Source organism: Microcaecilia unicolor, chromosome 1 (assembly GCF_901765095.1).
Source record: "Microcaecilia unicolor chromosome 1, aMicUni1.1, whole genome shotgun sequence".
In the NCBI taxonomy this organism is placed as follows: Eukaryota; Metazoa; Chordata; class Amphibia; order Gymnophiona; family Siphonopidae; genus Microcaecilia; species Microcaecilia unicolor.
In genome coordinates, this window is record NC_044031.1 from 701,689,102 (window position 1) to 701,712,393 (window position 23,292).

At 45.1% G+C, this 23,292-nt stretch overlaps 1 protein-coding gene across 2 annotated transcripts in view; it reads left to right on the forward strand.

Annotated features, from left to right (window-relative positions):
- MYO1E (myosin IE) overlaps positions 1-23,292 on the forward strand; it is a 434,647-nt gene that overhangs the window by 201,500 nt on the left and 209,855 nt on the right. For both annotated transcript variants that reach the window (XM_030188689.1, XM_030188678.1), the window contains exons 5-6: positions 13,945-14,032; positions 20,335-20,424. In XM_030188689.1, coding sequence (XP_030044549.1) covers positions 13,945-14,032; positions 20,335-20,424 — 178 coding nt within the window. The remainder of the gene's footprint in view (positions 1-13,944; positions 14,033-20,334; positions 20,425-23,292) is intronic.

Sequence of the window (23,292 nt, forward strand, 5' to 3'; positions counted from 1 at the left end):
CAGGCAGGCGGGCCGTCCTATGCTAGCCAACCAGCCCTCCCCTCCCCTTACTTACTACTCTACTGCCCTGGTGGTCTAGTGACCTCTTCCGCCTTCGGGGCAGGACTTTGGGGCAAGAAAGAGACCCCTCTTTCCTGCCCGGAGCACTGGCCTGCATTCTGTTGCTGATCGCGGTGCTGATTCAAAATGGCCGCCGAGAGTTGAAGCGACCTCGCAAGACTTCAACTCTCGGTGGCCATTTTGAATCAGTGCCGAGATTAGCAACAGGATGCAGGGCAGCGCTCTGGGCAGCAAAGAGGGGGCTCTTTGCTGCCCCTCAGGGGGAGGAATGCTGGCTTCGGCCTAACCCCTGGTAAACCTTTCCTCAGCTGAGAGGTGCCCAACTCTACCACTGGCTGCCTTTCAGGTGCTGTGGAGGACTTGCAGCTCATCTGTATATCCTTACAGCCTTCTCCGGGATGACACCACTCCCGCTCCACTCAGGGCCTCCGCTCTAGGTGCCCAGCGCTCCCACCAGGTGCTGTGGAGGACTTGCAGCCGTTCTGCATTTCCTCACAGCTGTATCCGGGGTGACTCCAGGTCCACCCCGATCTTCCCAGGGCCCTCGCTCCAAGTGCACAGAGTTTCCAGGTGCTTTTTGGCTAGGATCAGGCGACCCTCAGGGGGAGGAATGCTGGCTTCAGCCTAACCCCTGTTAAGCCTTTCCTCAGCTGAGAGGTGCCCAGCTCTACCACCGGCTGCCTTTCAGGTACTGTGGAGGACTTGCAGCTCATCTGCATATCCTTACAGCCTTCTCCGGGGTGACACTCAGGTCCACTCCGATCCACTCAGGGCCTCCACTCTAGGTGCTGTGCGCCTAACAGCGAGCGGGGCATTTTTCTCTTTACATCTAATCTTCTTCCCAGTTGCTAAAGTATCTCAGTCATTTATGGCCCCTATTCACATTCTCTTCCTAGCCCTGTCCCTTCCTAATCTTTTCCCTGAACCCCTACCTCTCTCCGCTACAGGAACTCACTGTCCATCCATCGACTTCATCACCTCACCTTCTCTCCTACCCTCTTCCTCTCTCTTGGGTTTTAATCTCCGTCTCTTTCTTCCCTCCATTTTGCCTTCCCTATTCCACCTAAATACCTCTCGCCTTCGACGCCTTTGTGGCCACACCTCTCCTACTCTCCTCCGCTCTCTTTTACTCCTTCTCATACTCTCAGCCGGTGACATCAATCCTAATCCTGGCCCTCCTCACCAACTATTATCCCAACTCTACAGATCTCACCGCGACCTCTCTAACCTCATCTCTATTCCTCTACTCCCCTCCTCTTCTCTGCCCTTCTCTTGCACCCTATGGAATGCCCGCGCTATCTGTAACAAACTCCCCTATATCCAGGACCTCTTTATCTCGCATCACCTCCATCTGCTTGCCATAACAGAAACCTCGCTCTGCCCTGATGACTCTGCTTCAGTTGCAGCCCTCTGCCATGGCGGTTATCTTTTTTCACATACTCTTCGCCCTGCTGGTCGCGGGGGCGGTGTTGGACTACTTCTCTCTCCCTCCTCCAGATTTCAACCCCTTCTTCCACCTCAATCTCACTGTTTTTTCTCCTTTGAAGTCCACTCTATCCGCCTTTTCTCTCCTCTGCCTCTTCGAATAGCGGTCATTTATCGTCCCCCTGATAAGTCCCTTTCATCCTTTCTCAGTGACTTTGATGCCTGGCTTGCCTTCTTCCATGATCCTTCCTCCCCCTCTCTCATCCTTGGTGACTTTAATATTCCTGTTAATGATCCTTCCAACTCTTATATTTCCAAGTTACTCGCTTTAATATCCTCCTTTTATCTCCAACTATGCTCCACCTCCCCCACTCATCAAAATGGTCACTGTCTTGATCTCATCTTCTCCTCCAGCTGTTCACCCTCTAGTTTCCTTGCCTCTGATCTTCCCCTCTCTGATCACCATCTTATAACTTTCACACTTAAATCTCCTCCCTCCCAGTCCCGTCCTATCTTATCTAATTTATCTAGGAATCTTCACGATATTGACCCTTCATCTCTATCCTCCCATGTTTCAAACCTCCTCTCTACTGTGGCACCATCCACGTCTGTCAATGAGGCTGTTTCTTCTTACAACAATACTCTATCCTCTGCCTTAGACACTCTTGCACCTTTGATGACCCGCCCTATAAGGCGTACAAAACCCCAACCTTGGCTGACTTCTAATATCCGCTACCTACGTTCCTGTACCCGCTCCGCCGAACGCCTCTGGCGGAAATCTCGGGCCCTTGCTGGTTTCTTACACTGTAAGTTCATGCTGACCTCCTTCCAATCTTCTCTTTTACGCTCCAAACAGGATTATTATATCCTACTGACCAACTCTCTTGGCTCTAACCCTCGACTTCTCTTCACCACATTAAACTCTCTCCTCAAGGTGCCCCTCCCTCAACTCCTCCTTCATTATCTCCTCAGACCCTTGCTGAATTCTATCACAACAAGGTTCAAAAGATAAACCTTGAATTTTCTACCCCGCCACCTCTACCTCCACTAGTCCGTTCCCCTCTGTCTCCTTCCCCTCATTCCTTTTCCTCCTTTCCTGAAGTTACTATAGAGGAAACTACACTTCTCCTTTCTTCCTCAAAATGTACCACCTGTTCCTCTGATCCCATTCCCACCCACCTTCTTAAAGCCATCTCACCTGCTCTTATTCCTTTTATCTGTCACATTCTCAACCTCTCACTTCCCACTACAACTGTCCCTACTGCCTTTAAACATGCTGTGGTCACACCTCTCCTTAAGAAGCCTTCACTCGACCCTACTTGTCCCTCTAATTACCGACCCATCTCCCTCCTCCCTTTTCTCTCCAAATTACTTGAGCGTGCTGATCACTACCGCTGCCTTGATTTTTCTCTCCTCACATGATATTCTTGACCCACTTCAATCTGGTTTTTGCCCTCTCCACTCAACCGAAACTGCGCTTAGTAAAGTCTCCAATGACCTATTACTGGCTAAATCCAGAGGTCTCTATTCCATCCTCATTCTTCTTGATCTTTCTGTTGCTTTTGACACTGTCGATCACAGCCTACTCCTTGATATCCTGTCCTCACTTGGATTCCAGGGCTCTGTCCTTTCCTGGTTCTCTTCCTACCTCTCCCTCCGCACCTTCAGTGTTCACTCTGATGGATCCTCTTCTACTTCTATCCCTCTGCCTGTTGGCGTACCTCAGGGTTCTGTTCTTGGTCCCCTCCTCTTTTCTATCTACACTTCTTCCCTTGGTTCATTAATCTCATCCCATGGCTTTTCCTACCATCTCTATGCTGATGACTCCCAAATCTACCTTTCTACCCCTGATATCTCACCTTGCATCCAAACCAAAGTTTCAGCGTGCTTGTCTGACATTGCTGTCTGGATGTCTCAACACCACCTGAAATTAAACATGACCAAAACCGAGCTTCTCATTTTCCCCCCAAACCCACCTCCCCGCTCCCCCCGTTTTCTATTTCTGTTGATGGCTCTCTCATTCTCCCTGTCTCCTCAGCTCGAAGCCTTGGGGTCATCTTTGACTCTTCTCTCTCCTTCTCTGCTCATATCCAGCAGATCGCCAAGACCTGTCGTTTCTTTCTTTACAATATCCGTAAAATCCGCCCCTTTCTTTCCGAGCACTCTACCAAAACCCTAATCCACATCCTTGTCACCTCTCGTTTAGACTACTGCAATCTGCTTCTTGCTGGCCTCCCACTTAGTCACCTCTCCCCTCTCCAATTGGTTAAAAACTCTGCTGCCCATCTCGTCTTTCGCCAGGGTCGCTTTACTCATACTACCTCTCTCCTCAAGTCACTTCACTGGCTCTGTATCCGTTTTCGCATCCTGTTCAAACTTCTTCTACTAACCTATAAATGTACTCACTCTGCTGCTCCCCAGTATCTCTCCACACTCATCCTTCCCTACACCCCTTCCCGTGCACTCCGCTCCATGGATAAATCCTTCTTATCTGTTCCCTTCTCCACTACTGCCAACTCCAGACTTTGCGCCTTCTGTCTCGCTGCACCCTATGCCTGGAATAAACTTCCTGAGCCCCTACGTCTTGCCCCATCCTTGGCCACCTTTAAATCTAGACTGAAAGCCCACCTCTTTAACATTGCTTTTGACTCGTAACCACTTGTAACCACTTGCCTCCACCTACCCTCCTCTCCTCCTTCCTGTACACATTAATTGATTTGATTTGCTTACTTTATTTTTTGTCTATTAGATTGTAAGCTCTTCGAGCAGGGACTGTCTTTCTTCTATGTTTGTGCAGCGCTGCGTATGCCTTGGAGCGCTATAGACATGCTAAATAGTAGTAGTAGTAGTCTTTCCTGCCCCAAAGAGGTCACTAGACCACCAGGTTAGTAGAGTAAGGGAAGGGGGTGATGGGGTGTGTGACAGGGGGTGGGGCGAGGGTGTGAAAGGGGGTGGGGTGTGGTGGGAGCGGGGCATGTGTCCTCTCTTTTGGGGGACCAAATATGGTAACCCTATATATATTAGGGCCAATCTGAGGAGACCAGGAAAGAAAAGTTTGGTGTGAGAGGGGCAGACAGGCAGCCTGGGAGCTGTAGTACTAGTAGCTGTTCACTGCAGAGGAAGCAATCAGTAGTTGGCTACCTTCTGTCTGGGGAAGATGGTTTGGATCTCTGAGGCAAAAAGCTTATTAACAGGCCCTGCATACACAGAAAGAGAGAGCCCAGGAGCAGGGTTGCCAGGTACCCGGTCCCCAAACCCGCCCAAAATGTTCACCCCCCCACCCCTACTGTCATCAACTCTGCCCCCACCGTCATCAACTCCGCCCCCGCCGTCATCGACCACACCTCCTCCGTCATCGACCCCGCCTCTTCCGTCATCGGCCCCCGCCTCCCCCGTCATCAGCCCCATCTCCTCCGTCATCAGCCCCGCCCAAAACGTCATGTAATCCCGCCCAAAAGGTCACTAGCCCCGCCCTCGCGGCCCGAAAAACCGCACAAAAAACGCGGAAAAAAACCAAAAACAAGCACAAAAAACCGCGACCCGCAGCGGGCAGAAAACCGCCCAATTGGCCGGGAAAACCGCCCACCTGGCAACCTTGCCCAGGAGATGTGAAGCAAACTTCAGTTGAAAGGAGAGAAACTAGCTCTGGAGAGCCAGGCAAGGGCTGGGGGAATTAGGCTGTTCTTTAAGAGGTACTCTCTGTCTGTGAGAAGGGAGAAGAGCTTGATGTGAAGCTATACTGGGGAGGCTGCCCAGAGGCACAGGATAAAGACAGCTGGGAAGATAAGGTACAGCTGGTAAAGGGCTGGGAGGGAATGGTTTAGTGCTGCTCTGTTTGCATGGTGAGTGGAGTGCTTAAGGTGAAGCTAACTCTGGGAAGGTGCATTGAGAGGGTGAAGGAAGCTGGAAAGGGATGTCAGCTACCCTCTAGAAGTTTGCTATTGGGCCTGGTAAAAAGGAAGCCATAGGAAGGTGGACTTTAGTGATTCTTCTCTCATAATGTTTGTTTTCTTTCCATTTTTTAATTTTTTTTCAGCACTTGATGTACTGCAAGTGATCCCTGAGGTGACTATCAGGTGAATTTTCGAAAGAGAAGGACGCCCATCTTTCAACACAAATCGGGAGATGGGCGTCCTTCTCTCAGGGTCGCCCAAATTGGCATAATCGAAAGCCGATTTTGGGCTTTCCATCGCTGGGACGACCAAAATTCACGGGGGCGTGATGGAAAAAAGAAGGGCATCCCTGACGAGCATTTGGCTGACTTTACTTGGTCCATTTTTTTTCACGACCAAGTCTCGAAAAGGTGCCCGAACTGACCAGATGAACACCGGAGGGAATCAGAGATGACCTCTCCTTACTCCCCCAGTGGTCACCAACCCCCTCCCACCCAAAAAAAAATTTTTAAACATTTTTTCCAGTCTCTGCCAGCCTCAAATGTCATACCCAGCTCCATCACAGCAGTATGCAGGTCCCTGGAGCAGTTTTTAGTTGGTGCAGTGCACTTCAAGCAGGCGGACCCAGGCCCATCCCCCCCCCCCCACCTGTTACACTTGTGGTGGTAAATGTTGAGCCCTCCAAACCTCCCCGAAACCCACTGTACCCACATGTAGGTTCCCCCCTTCACCCTTTAAGGGCTATGGTGGTGGTGTACAGTTGTGGGGAGTGGGTTTTTTTTTTGGGGGGGGGGGTTGGAGGGCTCAGCACCGAAGGTAAGGGAGCTGTGCACCTGGGAGCAATTTGTGAAGTCCACTGCAGTGCTCCCTAGGGTGTCCGGTTGGTGTCCTGGCATGTGAGGGGGACCAATGCACTACGAATACTGGCTCCTCCCACGACCAAATAGCTTGGATTTGGTCATTTTTGAGATAGACGTCCTCGGTTTCCATTATTGCCGAAAACCGGGGACGGCTATCTCAAAAATGACCTAAGGATGACCATCTCTAAGGTCGACCTAAATTTCATGATTTGGGCGTCCCCAACCGTATTATCGAAACGAAAGATGGACGCCCATCTTGTTTCGATAATACGGGTTGCCCAGCCCCTTTACGTGGCCGTCCTGCGAGTACGCCCTCATGAAAACTTGGGCGCCCCGTTCGATTATGCCCCTCTATGTGGTTTACAATTTCTATTACAGGTACTTTACACGGTCCCTAATGGGCTCACAGTCTAAGTTATATATACTAACCATTAGTCAACACACAAGGGAGGAAGCGAACAGATTCCAAGAAACCAGCCAGCCAAAAAGTAAGAGCAACTGATTTTGATCCTCTTACTCTTTGGCTGGCTGGTTTCTTGGAATCTGTTCTCTTCCACCCTTGTGTGTTGACTTTTTTGTTTTTTTGTGGAAGGCGTGGACAGTGGTGTGCTGGTAAATGTTTAACAACAGGCTCTCTCCCCGGTCCACCTCTGCGCCCCCACCCGTCCAACTCTGCGCCCCTCGTCCACCTCTGTGCCCCCCCCCCCCCCAAATTGCAGAGCTGGCTATAGCCGGGGAGAGAGCCTGGGGGGGGGGGCAATCTAATTCATGTTTAATGTGGGATAAAATGCCATAAATAAGTAGTAAACTTTTAATGTTGAGCACCTGATTCTCAAAGTGGACATATTCCAAACACTATAATGAAAATAAAATTATTTTTTCTACCTTTATTGTCTGGTGACTTTGTTTTTCTGCTCATGCTGGCCCAGTATCTGATTCTGCTGCTATCTGTCCTCTTAACTCCGTTTCCAGGGCTTCCTTTCCATTTATTTCTTTACTTTCCTCCTTTCTTCTTCATTTCTGGTCCTCAGCTTCTGCCTATTTTCTTCATCCATGTGCAGTTTTTCTCCTCTCTTCCTTTTCCCTCTTCTCATCTCCTTCCTCACTCTTCCCTCCCCTCCATCCATGTCCATCATTTCTTCTCTCTCCCTTCCCTCTCCTCCATCCATGTCCAGCAACCCTCCTCTCACCCCTGCCCTCCATCCACCCATGTCCAGCAGCAACCCTCCTCTCCCCTGCCCTCCATGCACCCATGTCCAACAGCAACCCCCTCTCCCCTGCCCTCCATGCACCCATGTCCAGCAGCAACCCCCTCTCCCCTGCCCTCCATGCATCCATGTCCAGCAACCCTCCTCTCCCCTCCATCCACCCATGTCCAGCAACCCTCCTCTCCCCTACCCTCCATCCACCCACCGATGTCCAGCAACCCTCGTCTCCCCCCTGCCCTCCTCTCCTCCATCTGCCTTCTTCCAGCCCTCCCCACTCCCCTGGTCGTCCATCTTCCGTCTGCCCTCTGCAGCTCTGCTCCCCAATAGTAGCCCTGGTTTCCTTCTTGCCCCGCCGCCCTGCCTTTAAAATTTTTATTTTCCCTCGAGGCGCGCCAGCGTTGAAGCGAAGGCAGCAGGCTCAGCTCAGTTCCAGCCTTCGTTCCGTTCCTTCGCATCATGGCTCTGCCCTCGCGCAAACAGGAAATACATCAGGCGAGGGCGGAGCCATGATGCGAGAAAGCTGGAACCGAGCTGAGCCTGCTGCCTTCGCTTCAATGCTGGCGCGTCTCGAGGGAAAATAAAAATTTTAAAGGCAGGGCGGCAGGGCAAGAAGGAAATCAGGGCTACTATCGGCAGATCTGCAGAGGGCAGACAGAAGATGGACGAGCGGGGGAGCAGAGGCGAGCCGGCTCGCACGGGCCAACAACCGGCTCGCAAGATGCCAGTAAATTTAACAACCGGCTCTTGCGAGCCGGTGCGAGCCGGCTCCAGCACACCACTGGGCGTGGACCCCATTGACTTGCCATTTCTGCACTAACCATTAGGCCACTCCATTGCTGAGAACCCAGGGGAATGAATGCTAGGGGAAGAGCATGAAACCTATGGGTAAAGTTCTATGGTTATCCTGTCTACTGTTGGAGAAATAAAAGTAAAACTTTAAGTATTGTAATTTATCCTCCTGAGTGGAAAGGGGAAAAGTTTTCAGACTGTACTTATCATCCTAAATGAAAAGGAATCAGTTTGGAGCACACATTAAATAGTCTGGTTATTGGTTAAAGGGGAAGGAGTTCTTAGGAGGCTTGCAGGCTTATTTTTGAAAGTGATCGCCGGCCATTTCCCGACATAAATTGGGAGATGGCCAGCGATCTCTCAAAAGCAGCGAAATCGGTATAATTGAAAGCGGCTTTTTTGACAGCATTGCCGCTTTCCCGTCGCCTAAAGTTCAAGGGGGCGTGTCAGCAGCATAGCGAAGGCTGGGCATGGGCGTGGCTACCAGATGGCCGGCCTTTGCGGATAATGGAAAAAATAAACAGCGTTAATCAGTATTTCACCGGGTTTACTTGGTCCTTTTATTTTCACGACCAAGCCTCAAAAAGTTGCCCCAACCGACCAGATGACCACCGGAGGGAATGGGGGATGACCTCCCCGTAGTCACCAACCCCCTCCCACACTAAAAAAAATAAAAATAAAAACCTTTTTTTACCAGCCTGTATGCCAGCCTCAACTGTCATACCCAGCTCCCTGACAGCAGTATGCAAGTCCCTGGAGCAGTTTTTAATGGGTGCAGTGTACTTCAGGCAGGCAGACCCAGGTCCATCCCCCCTACCTGTTACACTTGTGGTGGTAAATGTTAAGCCCTCCAAACCCCTCCAAAACCCACTGTACCCAGATGTAGGTGCCCCCTTCACCCATAAGGGCTATGGTAATGGTGTAGAGTTGTGGGGAGTGGGTTTGAGGGGGATTTGGGGGGCTCAGCACCCAAGGTAAGGGAGCTATGCACCTGGGAGCTATTTGTGGGGTTTTTTTTAATTTTTTAGAAGTGGCCCCTAGGGTGCCCGGTTGGTGTCCTGGCATGTCAGGGGGACTAGTGCACTACAAATGCTGGCTCCTCCCATGACTAAATGCCTTGGATTTCGCCGGGTTTGAGATGGCCGGCATTTTTTTCCATTATTGCTGAAAAACAAAACCGGCGATCTCAAACCCGGCAAACTCTGGCATTTGGCCAGGCTAAACCGTATTATCGGAAAAAAAGATGGCCGGCCATCTTTTTCGATAATACAGTTCCGGCCAGCTGTTGCGCCGCCACCAAAATAGATCGCCGGCAAACTATTTCGCTGACAACATTCAATTATGCCCCTCCATGTGGCTTAGGCTGAAGAAGGGGAGGGAAGGTCTGTCATTTGGGGAAGAGGGCCAGGTAGACAGAATACTCTCCTTTAGGGCCATTCTATTTCCAAATTGTGCGGTTTCCAGAGGCAAAGTTTACTCAGGCGAGTGACAGAGCCTGGGCAGGCTGAAGAAAAGGTGTTTGTGCGAGCTTGTGGCGGGGAGTCCAGGGATTGACTGCTGGCATGCCCATGTCCCCCTGACAGTATATATATTGTGATGTTGGTCCAAACAGCATGATCTCTTGGCTTTTGAAAGGCTGTGTTTCTGTTTTCCTCTCCCTCCAGAAAGAGGAGTAAGAATGACAGAGCCCCTCCCCCAGATTCTTTAAACAAACCTGCAGCCAAACTGAGGAAGCCTTCAGTTCATTTGAGGGGAAAAATTGCAAGCATTCTTTTCTGTTAACTATTTATGCTTCAGAGTTCCAGAAGCCATTCTTTCCAATCTTGGTGCCTGGTTCAGTTCTGGGTGTCCCAAACTTAAGTGCACTGTACCGATGTTCTCATTCCTTAGAAGATAACAGAAAAACCCCAAAACAAACCCCTCCTTCTTCAGGATGGTTCCAATAATATTCCACCTTCATCAAAAGGCTGTCTTCAAACTTTATCACTGCTCACCTCTCTTCTTACAGGTGAAAACACAAAACCCAAGTACTTTTGCTTTTCTGATCCTTTTCTAAGAAGCTGGCAGACACACATAAACTGCTCCTTTGCCACGCGGGTCAATCAATATGGGTAGCAGCTGTGTTAATTTCTGCTTTAAGAGCAGGTCTCAGTTCAGCTTCCCACAAACTTCAAGCACTAAAAAAACTCTTGCTGAGGTATAATGCCTGAACTAACCTGTCTGGTTTCCAGTATTCTCCCAAAGGGTTTTTACTGTTCCTATTCCAGGACAGGGAAAAAGGGACTAAAACTTGCTTCCATATTCCTTACTTCAGCCAATCTCGCTGTATCTTCCCCTTGAGTTTAACCAGTCCTGGGACTCCACCCCTTCTAGGAAGGTTCCTGCCCACAGTGATGTGTGAGTCCAGATTCCCTAGACCCTGCTGCTTCTGTGTTGCAAAGCACCCTTCTCCTTGTCAATCCAGGTAATCCTAGTTCCCTACCAGTAGAACCAAATACCTGAGTATTCTTTGATCAGCCCCTCCCCCTTATTCTAACTAGCCTACAGGACGGGATTTTTTCCTTACAGAGGGAATCCTACTTCCCCAAGGGACTTCTGCCATTCCCTTAAGAAATCCCCTGCCTTTTCTACTAGACAACTTCAGAGTTGCCAAGGGGGCCGACCTACTATGCAGGAGATTTAGAACCTGCCCAGACCCCTCCTATAACTCCGCCCAACCCTGCTCACAACTCTGCCCAGCCCTGCCCACAGTGGCAGCTACAGGAAAGGTCTTCCTAAAACATCATTTCCTGCTGCTGGGTGACCAGCAGCAGCCGGAGATTACATTTTAGAAAGGTCTTTCCTGCTGCCACTGGAAGGGGAGGCCGCTCAGCGGTAGACCTAGACCCCAGCTACTCGGCAGGAGTCTCTCACTGAAAGCAGGAGACTTGGCAGGTCTGCAACTGGCAGCCCCTAGGCTGCACAGTACAATATACACAAACACAAAAACATTATGTATACCTAACTGATAAACTTGTAAAAATGACAATCTATTGACTATAGACATAATTGATAACACCTGTTGCTATTTCCAAGAAGTGTAGTGGTCTTCCAGTAGATGAAAGACAAACATGCCATGCACCAAAATTTTAAATAGCTACTGCAGTAAAATGAAATACCTTCCAGGAAAAAGCATTACTAAGCATTACCTTAGATCATCAAAGGAGCTGACTCTTACCCTGTGTCATGAGGAATGAAAACAGGAACGTAGAGCTTCGTTCTTCAGGATATGATTAATAATGTCTCATTATAGAATTCAGTAACTCCAAAAATAGAGTAACCTATACTATTTCTAGACATATGACTTCAACAATACCCACATTCTTTTTTAAAATGTTTTATTTCTTATTTTAAAAAAAGGAGAACCTTTTTTGAGGTACTGAGTGATACATTCATTTGTATAGGGCTCTGCAGAGTTCTGTCCCCTTATTTATCCCTAGATTCTATATATGGCACTCAAAATTGTGTGCACAAATTTGAATGCATGCCCAATTTGCATGCACAATTTAATTGAGTAACAAACCAATTAGCTCTAATAATTGGGAGCTAATAATTATCGGGTCAAATTGGCAACAATTTGGATTTCTGTGTGCATCTTGCTAAGCCTTATTCTATAAAGACACATGCATAAATCTTTTAGGGTGCAACTGAAAGGGGGGCATGGCCACAGGAGGGACATGGAAAGGTAAGGGATGTTCATTAAAGATGTGCGCAGTATTATAGAATTCAGGGGATCCATGCCTAGTATACGCGCAAAGATTTACATCAAGTTTCAGTTGGTGTAAATGCTCGTGCCCAAAGTTGGGTGTGGATCCCAGTGCTACGTGCTAATCTATAAATGTCACCCAACTCTGAGCGCCATTTATAGAATAGCGCTAAATATGCATTTTTGGACCTGCTTTGTAGAGTCATACAAGAGCCAGGTTAAAATTGTATTAATAAGCAGACAATTTACATATCTTTCTACTCATATCAGGGGATGGAATAGCAGAGTTAAGTAAATTAAAAAAGAGATTAGAGGAGTTAGTAGCTGTCCAACTCCTATATAGAGAGGGAAGGCCACAAGGCATTCAGGCACTTGCCCAAAAGAAACCCCCAAAGGCCCAGTTCAGCATTAGCCAGTCACCCTGACTCCCACCTACATTGGCTTGCCATATAGGGAGTAGGAAATGAGATGGGAGGCAGAGACAAACTGGTTTAAAATCTAGTGACAGGATTCCCTCCCTCCCTACCCCCCCCCCCCCCCCGGGTCCATGTGTGAAAAACCAGTTCCAGGGGAATGGGGGGGGGGGGGCTGGACTCAGCGGCTATTTTACTTGCAGTCGACCACTTACTCCTCTGTTCTCATTTACTTTTTGCCCATCCATCCAAACCAATACCAGGCTGATAGCTGAGTTGTCTTTGGGATGGAGGAATGGTCAGGTGATGGAGTCACAGAGTCAGCCTTAGTTGTATTGTACTTTTTTGGGATCTTGCCAGGTACTTGTGACCTGGATTGGTCACTCAATTAGTAGCAACATTCTATGCTACCAATCCTTGGGACAGCAGTGGCTTCCTCTATATCTACCTCAACAGCAGACTATGAACTTTTCCTCCAGAATGTTGTCCAAACCTGGGACACATTAGGCACATAAATGTAAATATTTCATAACCTGTGCACATCACTGAATCCTTCTCTCCATGCTTCTCCCAGGTCTACAGTTGCATGTTCTGGAATTTGTGCATGCAATGTATAGAATACTGACTAAGAGCAGTCACATGTGTATCCGCCAATTCATGCTAATTAACACCAATTATAGCCAATAATTGGTTGTTAACACTTAGCATTTAATTATTACATTATGTATGCAACTGACCTTCTTCTATAAATTGCACACACAAATTTATGCGCTAGTTGCAAGTTTGGGCATGCAACTTTAAAGAATTAGTGGGTATCCCCTGAATTCTATAAAAGTTACTAAAATCTTCATGTTCAAATTTGGGTGTGCACCCAATTTAACTGAATAAGGAGCTAATTAGTGCTGATTGGCTTGTTAACCAATTATTGGCACTACTTAGATTTAACTGAAATATACACAAGTAAATTTAGGTGCTAGATCCACGCCTAAATTTTACACTTGAGCTAAAAAAGAGGGCACAGAAATGGGAGGGTCATGGGCAGAACGGGGGAGTTCCTAACATGTACGCGCATTGTTACAGAATGAGGGGGGGGGATATGCACCTAATTTAGGTGCATTTATTTGCACCATGTTTTGGTTGGTGCAAATGGCTGCACCTAAAGTTGGCCGCAATTCCTGGGTGTAAGCACTATTCTGTAAACCGCACCTAACTTCAAGCATGGTTTATAAAATAGCACTTTTATTGGCGCAGATGTTTTTGCGCCATATATAGAATTCACCTCTTTATGTATAGCACTGATGTTTGCTGTTTCAATGTACATACATATATAACTATGTGTGCATATTCAGTACTGCTGAATATACAAATAATTTGAAATATCTAAGTTAGACATTCCAAATTATTCCCCAGGTGTTGTGCTCAGTATTGGACTTAATAGATCCCATCCATCTCATATGTTTATTGAATAATCTGTTTGTGCCATTTCATTATGTTGTCATCATACACCTCATCTCATTGATGTATGTTTGTGTTCATGTTTTTGTTTTGTAGTGGTGAAAGTGGTGCTGGAAAGACTGTGGCTGCTAAGTATATCATGAGTTACATTTCTAAAATATCAGGAGGTGGCCCAAAGGTTCAGGTGAGTTATGGTGGAAGATGTATATTTCTCAAAATGTCATAGATTTCTACTTACTGAAATTATACGGTAAGGAAGTAATTCTATAACTGTGTGTACCTGTACGTATATATAGGTGACCATTAGGCTAGTCCTCCACTTTTTAATGGAATACTAGCAAAACCAAGTATATATGTGTGTATGCGCTTAGACACAAGCACTCACACCTGCTATAGAGCTGGTGTAAATGTATATACCTAAGTGCCAGTGATGCCCACATAACTTAGTATTCTATAACTTATGAGTGTAAATGTGTGCCCTGCCCATGCTCCACCCAGAGTCCAAAAAGCTGTACAGGAGTGGAATAAGCCAACCACAGTTTCCAAGAAAACCAAAGTTTATTCTTCAAACAAGTAATGCTGACAGAATAAACCCAAAATGGGCTGTGTTTTGACATACAGAACCTTTATCAGGGGTACTTATAAGCCATCAGACCAAATATGAAAAAGTTTTAAAAGGTCAAAATCCCAAAAAGAGTGAATTTATAAGCAGCAGAGCTAGAGTGGAAAATGCTCACCAGCCTCCTTGGACAGGTCACCCATGCACGCCCACCTATAAAATTTGTACTGTTGTAATGAGGTCATTTTATAACTGGGCGTCCCAAGGTCGTGTGGTAGGAGACAATTCTGTAATGCCATCTAGGGGACTAGGTTCCATCATAGAACACTAGCATAATCCAGTATTGGCATGCCTAAAATTTAGGCACCCACAGTTACACCAGCCATAGAGCTGGAGTAAGTGTGGGGTCCTACATGCCGCAGTATTCTGTAAGTTATGTGCGTGAGACCCCTGCCCATGCTCAACCCCTTTTTATGCTCCACTTGCAAATACATTCAAGAGTTAGTATTCTAGACATTTACACATGCAAGGGGTGCATACATGCAAGTGCCTAGATTATAGAATACCCTTTAACTCCCAGATTCTATAAAGGGCACCCAAATATGGGCATCCAAAGTTGCACGCATTCCTGAGTTGAGCGCATCTTAAGTGCCTGAACCCTGCAACACAACATAACCAAAGCTCGTAATGAACACTATATAACTCTCCTTCTCTGCTATTTCCAATGTGTCTGTAACATATGAACCTTATTAGACTACAACATCACTTTGTATTTGTTTCTCTACCGGAGTTGGCAAACGCCTTCACGGTACTATGTAAGCCACATTGAGCCTGCAAATAGGTGGGAAAATGTGGGATACAAATGTAACAAATAAATAAAAATAAATAAATAAATTGGCTAGCGAGCCAATTAGCTTGGTCCTGAAAAAAAAGGGACCAAGTGAAGCCTGCGAAATGGTCGTCAGGGCCGGCTTTCTTTTTTCTATCTCGTGAGCACGCCCCCGTCCCGCCCCTGTCCCGCCTTCGCTACCCTACCGACACACCCTCTTGAAGTTTGGCCGGCTCCGCAACGGAAAGCAGTTGGCGCCGGCAAAATCAGTTTTCGATTATACCGTTTTGGCCGGGTTCAGGAGATCGCCAGCCATCTCCCGATTTGTGTCGGAAGATGGCCAGCGATCGCCTTCGAAAATAAGCTGGATAGTTATCAATATGACCTACCGTGAAGTGTAATATTTTCCCACTAACTCGTGTTATTTTAGTACATGTCCCATTTTATACAATGAGATCTAGTTACTAATAACCCAGGTTAACATTAAAAGAGCATGTCTTAATGACAGCCCAGAAGGATGCATTTTCTTCCTCCTGATCAGTCTGAAAGGTCTGCTTTATTATGTCAGACTTAGATTCCGCCTCTTCAGATAGCAGTGATGAGGAGATGACACTGGCAAATATAATACAAATGCTTTAAAAACTTTTAAGAGAAAAAGATTCCCCACCCAGGCCCACCCGTGGCTACGCCCCTGTACCACAGTATCGACTGACTCACCTTTATCCACATGTCTGTTCACCCGTTCAAAGAAATGTAGTAGATTGGTGAGGCAAGATTTCCCTTCACTAAATCCATGTTGGCTTTCTCTTAATTAATCCTGCTTTTGAATACGCTCTGTAATTTTGTTCTTTATAATAGTCTCTACCATTTTGCCCAGCACCAACATCAGGCTTACCGGTCTGTAATTTCCCAGATCACCTCTGGAATCCTTTTTGAAAATCGGCATTACATTGGCCACCCTCCAATCTTCTGGTACCTTGCTTGATTTTAAAGATAAATTACATATTGCTAATAATAGTTCTGCAAGTTCATTTTTCAATTCTGTCAATACTCTGGGATGTATACCATCTGGTCCAGGTGATTTGCTACTCTTCAATTTGTCAAATTACGCCATTACATCATCCAGGTTTACAGAGATTTGATTCAGTTTCTCTGACTCATCAGCATTGAATACCATTTCTGGCACCAGTATCAGTCCCACATTTTCCTTGGTGAAGACCGAAGCAAAGAATTCATTTAATCTCGCCGTTATGGCCTTTTCTTCCCTGAGTGCCCCTTTTACCCCTCTGTCATCTAGCGGTCCAACCGATTCTTTTGCCAGCTTCTTGCTTTTAATATACCTAAAAAAGTTTTACTATGCGTTTTTGCCTCCGACGCAATCTTCTTTTCAAAGTCTCTCTTTGACTTCCTTATCAACGCTTTGAATTGACTTCTCATACTTTATGCAGTTTCCAATTATTTTCTGTTGGATCCTTCTTCCAAGTTCTGAAGGATTTTCTTTTAGCTCTAATAGCTTCCTTTACCTCACTGTTTAACCATGCTGGCTGTCATCTGGTCTTCCTTCCTCCTTTTTTAATACACGGAATATATTTGGCCTGGGCTTCCAGGATGGTATTTTTGAACAGCATCCACGCAGCTGCTCCTCTAAGTTTTTCTTTCACCATTCTTCTCATTTTATCATAGTCTCCTTTTTGAAAGTTAAATGCTAACATATTGGATTTCTTGTGTGTGTTTACTCCAGAGCTTATATCAAATCTGATCATGTTATAATCACTGTTATCAGGCGGCCCCAGCACCATTACTTCCTGCACCAGATCATTCACTCCACTAAAGGCTACGTCTAGAATTTTTCCTTCTCTTGTTGGCTCCTGAACCAGCTGCTCCATAAAGCACTCCTTGATTCCATCAAGGAATTTCACCTCTCTAGCATGCACTGATGTTATATTTATCTAGTCAATATCAGGATAATTGAAACCACCCCTTATTATCGTGTTCCTCAGTTTGTTAGCCTCCCTAATTTATGATAACATTTCTACATCTGTCTCTTCATCCTGGCCAGGTGGACGGTAGTAGACTGCTATCGCTATCCTTTTCCCCTTTACACGTGGAGTTTCAGTCCATTGGGATTCCAAGATGTGTTTCATGTCCTGTAGAATTTTTAGTCTAATTGATTCAAGGCTCTTCTTAACATACAATGCAACCCCTCCACCAATTCAATCAACCATATCACTGAGATATAATTTGTATCCTGATATGACAGTATTCCCCTGGCTATCCTCCTTCCACCTGTCTCAGAAATGCCTATTATATCTATTTTTTCATTTAGTACAATGTATTCTAACTCTCCCATCTTATTTCTTAGGCTTCTGACATTTGCATATAGACATTACTCACACCAAATAGCAGCTATAAATCTGTGCATATAGAGGGGCATTTTCAAAAGGAGATGTCTAAGTGCTAAAAAATTCCAGCACAAAATGTCCCCCCAAAAAACCCCTTCTATCTCACAGCCATTTTCAAACAAGAAAAACGTTGGGATTTCCTATTTGAAAATACATGAGAAGGATGTCCTTACACTGGAGATATCCATCCTGAACAACCATTTAAAAAACTGAAACATTTAAATTATAAAAGTGGAGTGGAGGGGTGGCCTAGTGGTTAGAGCACCGGTCTTGCAATCCAGAGGTGGCCAGTTCAAATGCTGCTGTTCCTTGTGATCTTGGGCAAGTCACTTAACCCTCCATTGCCTCAGGTACAAACTTAGATTGTGAGCCCTCCTGGGACAGAGAAATATCCAGTGTACCTGAATGTAACTCACCTTGAGCTACTACTGAAAAAGGTGTGAGCAAAATCTAAATAAATAAATAAAAGGGGGAAAACAAGGCACAAGGATGTCTGTCTGGTAGCATTCTTATGAAAATGGCCACACAGATATCCTTGGCAGAACAGAGTAGCCTAGAGGTTAGTGCAGTAGACTGTAAACCAAGAGATTCAGGTTCAAATGCCACTGTAACTTGTTGTTGTTTAAATGTGATCCCTCCAGGAACAGAATACTTAATATATACCACTTCAATAATCTTCAGGCTTGCAAGTGTCCTGTATCTTTGGGTACAGTAAGTATTTTTCTGTACCTGGAGAGAGCCCCAGAAAACAATATTAGTTATAGTGGGATTTTAGCCTTTGGTTTACCAGCCACCACACTTACTACTAGGCTACTCCTCTGACCTGCTTGCTGCTTTGTTCAGAATGGCTATAATACCTGCAGCTGACATACAGCCTGGTTTTTCCTTTCTGCTTTCACTTTTAGGGGAGAGGGAAGGGGACAGCAACCACTGGAGGATTAAGGAGGGGTCATGCCTTAATCCATCCAGTGGCTAGCTGCTCAATCAGTGCACCTGTTTGTAACTTGGACATGACTGAAACGAGGCTAGATAAAAATGGCCTTTTTTAGACATGGATGTTTCTTCCCCTTCAAAAATCACTGTTGGATGTCCTACTTTTGGGCCCTCCCTAGTCCTACCCAAAACATGCCCCCTTGATATGTGGATGAACTGCAGTGTGAAACGTCCAAATTCTGACTTTCCAACATCAGGATTTGCACGTTTCTAGCGGATGCACTCTTTTGTAGGCATTTTGAGGTATCCATCTGCTTTGAAAACGAACACCATAGTTTACCTGGGGTAATTTTCAAAGCAAAAGACCATGTGGACTTTGAAAATTCAGCAGAGTTTCCATAGTATGTATAAAGTATGCTTATATTTTTCACTAATGTGGGCAGTTATCAAATTACCTCCATTATGTGTAGTAAAGGAAAATTAAATGTATGCCAGTGTATAATTTCTTTCTAATCTGGACTTCTCATGGGTTCTTCATCTGGGTTTAGAGTTTTGCAGTCACAGTTCTTCATTTGAGTTCTTTAAGGAATGAAACTAACAAACCCCAGAAAATGACTGGGTCATCAGATTTATGATTTATATGTTTTCCAGGATTCAAGTTTTAAAAAATTTCTATTATTGACATAAAATCTGAAGCTGATTTTGGTACTTTGCCGCTCAGTGAGTCAACCTTTTAAAGTAGGGAATCGCAACCTTTTTCGACTTGGTGTGAAAAAAATACCACTGTGAGGAGGGAATAAACCCTGCTTGGAGAGATTTATAGGGGTGGTCCTAGGTTCTTTGGAAGGGAGGGGATTTTCTCTCCATTTTTAGCTCTCTGCAGTGAAAGGGACCTCGGATCTTAGATGCCAATAGCTTTTGAGCCCAAACAAACCCTTGTCACCACATCCCTAACCTGGCTCTGTTCACTGCCAAATGCTGACACTTTCTGCGTTTTCATTACTCATTGACCACCTGTACTTGTCTCAGCAGAAGCAGCTGACAAGTTCCGAAAAGGCTTGCAGTGCCAGCATTTTGCAGAAAGTGGCCTGCTGACTGGGAGGTTTTCATATGCCAACATGTGGCATGTGTGTCTGGGGTTGCCAGCCCTTCTTTCTTTCTTTTTCTTTTTTAATTATTTTATTTTTGCAATTTTGTCATTTTAATACAAGATCATAACCTTGATTCAGAAAAGTGTTAACATACATCCAACTCAGGAAATAATATTTATAAACTAATTTTAACTCTCAAGTCCACAAGAAAGCAGATCCAAGTTTCCAATTACAGGAAATTCACCCAGCCCTTCTTTCTAGGATAGCCAGTGACAAGCAAGGCAGAGTATTAACAGTTCTATTTGAGAAAAAGAGATGTAGTTGTAGTCAGTTTAATCTTCATTTCTAATTTTTTCATCAAATCGTAAGGTATTATCCATTTTAACTTCAAAATGTAATAACGCAGCATAGTGTTCTGAAAGGAAGACTCCGTTTTTATCTCTCTTTGGTTTTCCTTTTCTACTGTAGACCTGATTCTTGGAGCTCAGACTCATGGGTTCAGTGATGTCGGCTACTGATCTTGCATGAAGGAGATTTTGCCACTCACAGCTTCTTATTAAGAGTATTTCTCCAGCTCTCTTCAACTCAGTGTGATACTCTGTTTTCATAAAATAATTGCTAAAATTTGCTGCTTGGACTATTTAAAAAAATTTGTTTTCCTTTTGCTTTCAGCACGTGAAAGATATCATTCTCCAATCTAACCCCTTACTGGAGGCCTTTGGAAATGCCAAGACAGTGAGAAACAACAACTCCAGCAGATTTGTAAGTGATTCCTCTCTACAGCTGGCCTCTGTATGCTGTCAGCTCTTTGTAGGTTTTTTTTTTTTTTACTGATGTATTTTCCAAAAGAAAACTGTTGACTTTCCCATAATTACCCAGCTGAGCAGATTTACTTTAAAACCTTTCCCACTTTCCTTCATCTGTCCCAGTACTAAGTGTTCCCTTTAGCTGTTTTTTAAGCAGTCCCATCCTTAGTAAGAGAGGTCACTTGGAGCATAGATGGTACTTGTAACCACGGAAAAAAAAATGAACATTATATCTGCCTGACATTGTGACAATAACAATTACTGCAGCTTTGTCTTTTTATGAACAGCAACATTGTTAATTCACCCACAAATCCAAAAGCAATGGCAGAATTTTTAGTCATAGCCCTGTGAAATGCAGCCAAAATGTCAGGCTGAGCTCCCGAGTGGTGTTTCATACTCCAACAATTCTGTTCCAAGGGTGTTGCAGTAGACAAAAATAAACTTGGTGTAGTACTTTTATATATCATATGCAATGTTGCATTTCATATTGAACATATTTGTGAATGTTTGAGTGATATTCAGTAAGGGGTTTGATTTGGAGAGAGAGAGAATTTGAGAATTATAATTTTGAAAACTGGTTTGATTACATTGATGTTGCATGCTATTAGGGGTTTGACTGTTTACAGTTTGTCTTATGGATTAATTCCCAGCTGTGACATCCACATGTGCTGTCTGCTCTCTGGTCTGTGACCCGTGTGATTCTTGCAAGAAGACTTGTTTCCATTCCCAGTTTGGCTGCGTATATTAGTTTGTATCTATATCAGGGGTGGGCAACCACAGTCCTCGAGGGCTACAACCCAATCGGGTTTTCAAGATTTCCACAATGAATATGAAATCTATTTGCAAACCTAAATTCCTATCAGAACTGCTGAGCTCCCACTCTCACTGTGAGCCTGTATTCCTATCAGAACTGCTGAGCTCCCGCTCTCACTGTAAGCCTGCACTTACTTTAGAATTGTTAAGCTCCCACTTTTACAGCAGTCTACACATTTATTAGAAGTGCTGAGCTCCCGTTTTTACAGTATTCTACACTCTTATTAGAGCTGCTGAGCTCCAACCTTTATTGTAGCCTGCTCTTGGGGAAGGCTTTCATCAGCCATCATCTTTCACAACATAATTTCAAACCAGTCAGACGGTTGGTGACACCAGATAGCACCAGATAGTTTTAACTGAGGATAGATCTACAACCTATACTCCAGGAGGATGAATTACTGAAAGAGATATTCCCATCCCCACCAGTACTGGCCTTCCGACAGCCACCCAATTTAAAACACAAGCTAATCAGAAGTAAACTTCCGTCACAGACTGAAAAGGAACAGAAGGGCACACTTCCCTGTAATTTATCCAGTTGCAAACTATGCCAAAATATTTCACAGGACCCCAAAGTCATCCACAAAGGAAAGATATTTAACATAAAGGGATCTTTCACTTGCTCATCTTCCAATGTGGTATATATCATTCAGTGTAAAAAATGTAACGAAGGATGCTATATTGGAAAAACAGGCCAGATGCTTAAGACAAGATTCAATTTACATAGACATCATATGAACAATACTGGTGCCAGCAGGGTTCCCACGCCTGTTGGTCAACATTTTACAGGACCAGGACACTGTACCAGTGACTTCACAGTGAGAATCCTGAAAGGCAACTTTAAAACCATACAAGAACGTAAGACCTTTGAAGTCAGAATGATTGAATATTTTAACACCCAACAGAAAGGACTTAACAAGGATCTGGGGTTCCTAGCCCATTATAAACCATAAAGCTGTATGTCTCTGTTGATCACCCTCCCCTCACCTATCCACACCCATCCTGTTAGAATATCAATGATATGCTTTGATGTCCCCATACATACTTCCTACCCACCCCCCTCCTCCCACCCTGTCAGACTGTCATAGTAATGCTTGAATGTTTTCACTTATATACACTGTCAGCTAGCACATTTGCTTATTTCCGATCTGAGGAAGAAGGGCAACCTTCGAAAGCTAATCAAGAAATGTATTAAGTTATGTCCAATAAAAAAGGTATCATCTTATTTTCTTTTCCATGTTTTATTTTGTTTGATTTCTATCAATATTACATGAATCGCAATCAGGATTCCGTCCCCTCCATGGCACTGAAACAGTACTAATTACTCTCCTAGCCAAATTCAAACGAAATAGCAAAAGGTAAAAACATACTTCTCCTCCAATTCGACATGTCTAGTGCATTCGACATGGTAAACCATAATATACTACTAAGACTCCTAGTTTACTTTGGGATCGGAGGAAATATACTTAGTTGGATCAAGGGTTTCCTAACCACTAGAACATATCAAGTGAAATCAAATTCAAACATATCATCACCGTGGAAAGCAGACTGCAGAGTACCTCAAGGATCACCTCTATCACCGATCCTTTTTAACCTAATGATGACCCCACTAGCCAAGTCCTTATCCGACCAAGGCCTTAACCCTTTCATCTATACGGACAATGTCACAATATATATTCCTTACAAACATGATCTGACAGAGATCACCAGCGAAATTAAGCTCAGCTTGAACATCATGAACTCATGGGCAAATGCATTTCAACTAAAACTGAATACAGAAAAAACACACTGTTTCGTCCTCTCATCCCAATACAACGCGAACAACCCCACAAATATAAACACCCCAGATTACACCCTCCCCATTTCAGACAGCCTGAAAATCCTCGGCGTTACAATCAACCACAACCTTAAACTAGAGAGCCATGTGACACAGGACAAATCCCTCCTCTCAGTACCCTTCTCCACCACCGCCAACTCCAGACTCCGCCCTTTCTTTCTCGCCTCACCCTATGCT